This window comes from Danio rerio, chromosome 15, assembly GCF_052040795.2.
Source record: "Danio rerio strain M-AB ecotype USA chromosome 15, GRCz13ab, whole genome shotgun sequence".
Classification (NCBI taxonomy): Eukaryota; Metazoa; Chordata; class Actinopteri; order Cypriniformes; family Danionidae; genus Danio; species Danio rerio.
Window position 1 is genome coordinate 51,850,001 of NC_141035.1, and position 7,500 is coordinate 51,857,500.

At 40.9% G+C, this 7,500-nt stretch overlaps 1 protein-coding gene across 2 annotated transcripts in view; it reads left to right on the forward strand.

The window, feature by feature from the left end:
• mpzl3 (myelin protein zero-like 3) overlaps positions 1 to 7,500 on the forward strand; it is a 12,795-nt gene that overhangs the window by 558 nt on the left and 4,737 nt on the right. The window contains exons 1-2 of one of the 2 annotated variants that reach the window (NM_213169.2): positions 1 to 26; positions 5,520 to 5,674. The exon at positions 1 to 26 is cut by the window's left edge and continues 157 nt beyond it. In NM_213169.2, the coding sequence (NP_998334.2) occupies positions 1 to 26; positions 5,520 to 5,674 (181 nt within the window). The remainder of the gene's footprint in view (positions 27 to 5,519; positions 5,675 to 7,500) is intronic. The other variant, XM_087282665.1, reaches the window with a different exon arrangement.

Below are 7,500 nucleotides of genomic sequence, written 5' to 3' on the forward strand. Positions count from 1 at the left end.
CCTCTGGTGTGTTTTCTTCACTTCCGGTGAGTCTCGTGTGTTTTTAACGTTATCCGCTCGGCTGAACGCCTGGATAACTCTGGTACTCGGCTGGAGAGTCCGTGTGGGGTTTTACTCTTTCTGTAAAGTTTCTGCTGGCTCCTGTAAATCAGTGACCTGCTGTTATTCGAGCAGTTTTGCTTTCTGTTCCCCTGAAAAGAGCTTTAGAGTCTGTCCGTCATCTGCTGAGGGGAGAAACGCGTCTGAGTGTGGCGTTAACAGCCTTTACTGACGCTCACTTACTCACAATACAACATTCAGTTCAGCAGACTCATTACTGTAGAGGGTTATTTTCAAAACTTAGTAACACACATTGTTGAGTTATTTCTAAAAGAGTAGTGTGTGTGTGTGTGTGTGTGTGTGTGTAGGCACATTAGTCATTGAGGTGAAGTTTTTATAATCGCACATTTGTTATCTATCTATCTATCTATCTATCTATCTATCTATCTATCTATCTATCTATCTATCTATCTATCTATCTTTAACACACACACACACACACACTGTTTACCACAGTACTGTGAATATGTGGTCTGAAATCACCTGTACAGGTTTTATAAATGTCTCAATTCTCGAAAGCTAAATGCTAAAAGTCTTAAATCTCCTGTAATGTCGTGTTGTTGGTCTTTAATCTTTTTTTAACAGCGTTTAATTTTCCTTTGTTCATAGCTACCCAATCTGGACATTAACACCCATACAATCACCAACAACCCTTCTCAATAAAACGTATGTGTATGTGTGTGTGTGTGTGTGTGTGTGTGTGTGTGTGTGTGTGTGTGTGTGTATACAGTGGGTATAGAAAAGAATCACCCCCCTTCAAAATAATTACATTTTGTTGCATTGTAGGCTGAAATGAAGACAGACACATTTTTTTATCTAACTGTATTTACTTAGTGCAGCTTATAACACCAAACCAAAAGATATAACACCAACATATCTGAAAAAATGAACATATAAAAAACTAAATTAATGGGTTGAAAAAAGAATCACCCCCTTGTTTCAGCGTTTGGTTGAATAACCTTTTGCTTTAATTACAGCCTTTAATCTGTTGGGATACGTTTCTACTAACTTTGCACATTTAGACTTTGCAAAATTAGCATTTCCTCTTTGCAGAACTGTTCAAGTTCAGTTAAATTTGATGGTGTCCATTTGTGGACTGCAGTCTTCCACAGATATTCAATGGGGTTTAAGTCTGGACTCTGACTTGGCCATGCCAGGACATTCACCTTTTTCTCCTTTAACCACTGTGTGGTCAGTTTTGCTGTGTGCTTTGGGTCGTTGTCATGTTGGAAGGTAAACCGTCTTCCCAATGATAACTTTCTGGCAGAGGGCAGCAGATTTTCCTTAAGAATTTGTCGGTATTTTGCCCCATCCATTTTTCCTTCTATCCTGACAAGTGCTCCAGTTCTTGCTGCAGAGAAACAACCCCATAACAAGATATTTCCACCTCCATGTTTTACATTAGAAATGGTGTTATTTGGATGGTGAGCTGTATTGGAATTTTGCCTGACATATCGTTTGGTGTTGAGGCCAAACAATTCAAATTTTGTCTCATCTGACCATGACACTTTTTTCCATGTGACCTCGGAATCTTCTAGGTGGGTTTTGGCAAAGCTCCGTCTTGACTTTATGTTGCTTTTCTTGAGTAGAGGCTTTTTCGTGCAACCCTCCCATGCAAGCCACATTTGTGGAGAATTTTTGATATTGTTGTCACATGCACACAATGACCACTCTTTGACATAAATTCCTGCAACTGCTTCAGAGTTGTTGTAGGCCTCTTGGTTGCCTCTCTGACCAGTTTTCTCCTGGCTCTTTCATCCAGTTTGGAGCGATGTCCTGATCCAGGAAGGGTCTGTGTTGTACCAAATACATTCCACTTTTTAATAATGGACTTCACTGTGCTTCTAGGCATTAATAAAGCATTTGAAATTTTTTTGTATCCATCCCCTTACTTGTGCCTGGCCACAACTTTATCCCAGAGATCTTTTGACAATGCCTTGCCACCCATAGTTTCAGTTGCACTACTTAGGGTTGAAATGCTACAATAAAGCTATTTTCATGCTGAGCTGATCAAATTGACCACCAATGAAAGTTAAATTGTGTTGTGTGTCGTTACGAAGGTGATTAGGTACATCTGATTGAGTTTACAAGTATTTTTTAGGAGGGGGGTGATCCTTTTCACAACTGAGTGATTTTGTTTTTATGCTTGTTAATTGTTTTCTGACATGTTGGTGTTATATCTTTTACATAGATGTTATACATTGTACTGAATAATAACACCTAGATAAAACAAAACTGTGTCTGTCTTCATTTCAGGCTACAATACAACAAAATGTAATTATTTTGAAGGGGGGTGATTGTTTTCTATACCCACTATATATATATATATATATATATATATATATATATATATATATATATATATATATATATATATAAGCATTTATTGACTGTCCTTACAGTGACATTAGTTAAAAGTTCTCCATTTATTTACTGCTGAGGAAACTGACTATGCATGGGCCCGTATAAGATTCTGACGGTGTGATAATCTTGGAATTAAAAATCCTGCTGTCACAGTATCATGACCACTGCTCTAATACACTGTTTTTAAATATCTGGCCAAAAAAACAACTTTTCCCCTCTTTTTAAAACATTTAAAATATGTTGGAGCAGAAGCATGTCAGGCTGAATGATTAAAGTCCTTCACTGACCTCTGCTGTCTTCATCAGTTTCTCAAACACTGATTTATTTACAATATAAAACTGTATGTTTGTAGATGTGTTCTGCTGGAGATACTGCTGTCATAAACTAAACTAAACAAACCATAAATTAAAAAAACCCTACATATCGAATCATATTACAGAATATTTTGCCGGTTTTAAACCTGGACTTTTCCCAACCGCAGTACACTTTGAAAGCGGTTATCACCCCATGCCTAATACTGACCTGACCTATATACTGTATGTATATATTTATTATTAAATTATTATTATTATTGTAGACTGAAGTGATTGACAGCTATGTTTCGTCCTGATCTTGGTGAGGGTTATAGGGTTTGTGAATCCATATATTGGAAAATGAGTTAGACATATTCAAACTAAATGATTATTATTGGATTATTAAATGTATTAGAGTGTAATCATTTTTGAAAGGGAGAGTGAAAATCTTAACTGGGATATTTGACAACAATCCTCAGCATTCAGCCCTGTATACATCTAAAATATCATTCATAATGGTCTTAAAAAGGGCACAGTGGTGCAGTGGGTAGCATGATCGCCTCACAGCAAGAAGGTCTCAGGTTTGAGTCCCAGCTGGGTCAGCTGGTGTTTCTTTGTGGAGTTTGCATGTTCTGCCCGTGTTGGCATGGGTTTCCTCCGGGTTTCCTCAGTCCAAACACATGCGCTATAGGGGAACTGATCAATTACATTGACTGTAGTGTATGAGTGTGTGTGTGTGTGTGTGTGTATGGGTGTTTTCCAGTAATGGGTTGCAGTTGGAAGGGCATGCGCTGCATAAAACATATGCTGGAATTTTTGGTGGTTCATTACGCTGTGGCGACCCTAGGTTGATAAAGGGACTCAGCTGATAAAATGAATGAATGAATGGTTTTAAACTGTCCTAAAGTGCAGGTGAAACTGCTGTAAGTCTGACTGAACACCAGCAGCACTGTTAAACTGACTGACTAATGCTGTACCCTCACCATCACTGACTGCTGATAATATCACTCCACTGTTACCATCAGCATAACACTTTTCTGAATGTATATTATTAAGGAGAAAGTCTGAATGTGTGAATATTACACCAGGGGATGCCCTTCCAGCTGCAACCCAGTACTGGGAAACACCCATGCTCACTTATTCACACACACACACACTCATACACTACGGCCAGTATAGTTGATCAGTTCCCCTATAGCGCATGTGTTTGGACTGTTGGGGAAACCGAAGCACCCGGAGGAAACCCACGCCAACACAGGGAGAACATGCAAACTCCACACAGAAACACCAACTTCAGTTTAGTGTGTTTACTCCACTAAGTTAATAAACGGATGCCTGAATCATCTGTGTTCTGTATTATGAGTGTTTAGTTTGAGGGATGATCTATACCTGCTGTGTTTGAGTCGTTCCCTACATAGACAGCATGATGAGCACTAGCTGAAGAGCAGAGCGGCTGATCACTCCTGATGAAGCGCTTCATTAATACCGAACTGAGGAGTTATTCAACTTATATGTGTGAACCGGGCGAGCTTACACACACACACACACACACTTATTATAGAGCAGATGAGGTGTGTGTAGTGTGACATCATTGTGCAGTGAGATCACAGGCTTGCCCGAGAAGTGATGATGTCATTCTCTCTCTCTCAGATACACACACACTTTCACTCTGTCACTCTAACTCACTCTCTCTCTCTTTTACACACACACACACACACACACACACACACACACACACACACACACACACACACACACACACACACACACTTTCTCTGATGTCAGTTTTCCTGGATCTATAGTCATTAGTGTATTCTTCACTCAGAAATACAGACACACACTCTCTGATAACCGTTTCCTGGATCTTCAGTCATCAGCGTGTGTGTGTGTGTGTGTGTGCGTGTGCTTATCATGATCTGTTATATAATACAGTGTGTGTGTGTGTGATGATTGTCTTGTCTTGTCTAGATTGAGGGAGCGGCTGGATGCCTTTAATTAGAGATGTTTACCTTCATCACACACTCATCAGACTGAGATTAGCTGTGTGTGTGTGTGTGTGCGTGTGTGTGTGTGTGTGTGTGTGTGTGTGTGTGTGTATTGATCACTCATAAACTTAACTAGTGCTCTATTATCATCAGGTTATTTGCAGTGTGAGAGTTTTATTATTCAGAGGAGCTCATAAACCCGCGTCTGAGTCAGGTTTACAGTCCGATAGGGAGCGAGCGAGAGTGTGTGTGTGTGTGTGTGTGTGTGTGTGATTAGTTTTTAGAGCTAGTGTGTACATGAGTGTGTGTTAGTTATGACACTTCAGTTGTATTTTCCCTAATTATCTCTCCAGAAGAGCTCGTCAGACCACAGTAACCGATGATGATGATGATGATGATGATGATGATGGTGTGTGCGTGCATGTGCGCGTGTGCGCGTGCATGTGCGTGTGTGTGTGAATCTCTGACTGTGGTTAGTTCTGTCTGTATGTTGTGTTTATACTGCAGTGGTCTGTGATTATGACACTCGGCTGTGTGTAGTGTACAGCTGAATCCTGCTCTCACTGCTGCTCACACTCACACACACGTTACCTTGTGCTTATATCACAACTAATGACATTAAACTTTAATCTAATCTAATCTACTGTGCTCTCTCTCTCTCTCTCTCTCTCTCTCTCTCTCTCTCTCTCTCTCTCTCTGTCTCTCTCTCTCTCTCTCTCTCTCTCTCTCTCTCTCTCTCTCTCTCTCTCTTTCTCTCTTTCTCTCTCTCTCTCTGCAGGGTTGTGCATGTCGGTGTGGTCTCCAGCAGAGGTCAGTGTGGTCAGCGGGTCCGCCGTCTCCCTCTCCTGCTCCTTCTCCTCCTCCAGCCGGGTCACCAGCCTCATGTCTGTCGACTGGAAGTTCAAACCGCAGAGCGGCGGCCCCGCCAAACTGGTGAGGGTCAGGGGTCACTCACAGGGGTCAGGGGTCACGTGTGTGTTGAGTCTCTGCTCAGCTGCTCATTACTCTGAGAGTTGACTCCTTTGAGTGAATCAGTTCATTCAGTTCAGTTCAATAAAGGGTCAATCCAGACTGATTCTTCAGCATGTTCAGGGCTTCTGTGTGTACTCTGGGGTTTACTGAAGGAGTCTATCACTGATTCTGAATCATGACTCCAGTGAATCAGTCAATCAGTGAGTATTGATTCAGTCCAGTGAGTCTTGAATAAAGCTGCACTCACACTGGAGTTCGTGCGTTTGAAATCCTGTCGTACGACGCTGTGAGAAGATGATTAGACATTAATAACGCGAGTGATCGCTCCATGTTTTACATTTCTGTCCAGAGAGGTCATGTATTGATCCTCACGCAGTCAAATGATGTGATTTCGCAGGTCAGAGGTCACCAAGCTTAAACTTTGCAATGCATAGAACTGCCAAGCGTGACACACAAGCTTGTGTTTCTGATCTGACGCATTCACCAGTGTATGAATGTAAGTCTATGGGAGGATAAGCCCAGTGTGACTGCAGCATAAGTGAATCAGTGAGTCTCGACTCAGTCCAGTTATTCAGAGAGTCTTTATTCAGTCCAGTGATTCAGTGAGTCTTGACTCAGTCCAGTGATTCAGTGAGTCTTTATTCAGTCCAGTGATTCAGTGAGTCTTTATTCAGTCCAGTGATTCAGAGAGTCTTTATTCAGTCCAGTGATTCAGTGAGTCTTTATTCAGTCCAGTGATTCAGTGAGTCTTTATTCAGTCCAGTGATTCAGTGAGTCTTTATTCAGTCCAGTGATTCAGTGAGTCTTTATTCAGTCCAGTGATTCAGTGAGTCTTGACTCAGTCCAGTGATTCAGTGAGTCTTTATTCAGTCCAGTGATTCAGTGAGTCTTTATTCAGTCCAGTGATTCAGTGAGTCTTTATTCAGTCCAGTGATTCAGTGAGTCTTTATTCAGTCCAGTGATTCAGTGAGTCTTTATTCAGTCCAGTGATTCAGTGAGTCTTTATTCAGTCCAGTGATTCAGTGAGTCTTTATTCAGTCCAGTGATTCAGTGAGTCTTTATTCAGTCCAGTGATTCAGTGAGTCTTTATTCAGTCCAATGATTCAGTGAGTCTTTATTCAGTCCAGTGATTCACTGAGTCTTTATTCAGTCCAGTGATTCAGTGAGTCTTTATTCAGTCCAGTGATTCAGTGAGTCTTTATTCAGTCCAGTGATTCAGTGAGTCTTTATTCAGTCCAGTGATTCAGTGAGTCTTTATTCAGTCCAGTGATTCAGTGAGTCTTTATTCAGTCCAGTGATTCAGTGAGTCTTTATTCAGTCCAGTGATTCAGTGAGTCTTTATTCAGTCCAGTGATTCACTGAGTCTTTATTCAGTCCAGTGATTCACTGAGTCTTTATTCAGTCCAGTGATTCAGTGAGTCTCGACTCAGTCCAGTGGTTCAGTGAGTCTTTATTCAGTCCAGTGATTCAGTAAGTCTTTATTCAGTCCAGTGATTCAGTAAGTCTTTAATCAGTCCAGTGATTCAGTGAGTCTCGACTCAGTCCAGTGATTCAGTGAATCAGTAAGGCTGTTTCTCAATATTAAGTGCGCAAAGTTCCGACTTGCTTCCTTGGAGGTTCAGAGCTAGTTCAGACTTGGAAGAACAAACAGAGGATGCGAGAACACAAGTCGGATACTTCAAATGGAACGGCAGTGTACTTTTATGACGTCACTTACCTCACCACACTATACATTAACAATACAATGATTCATTATAGAAAGCACGGCCTAATAATCAATATTATAT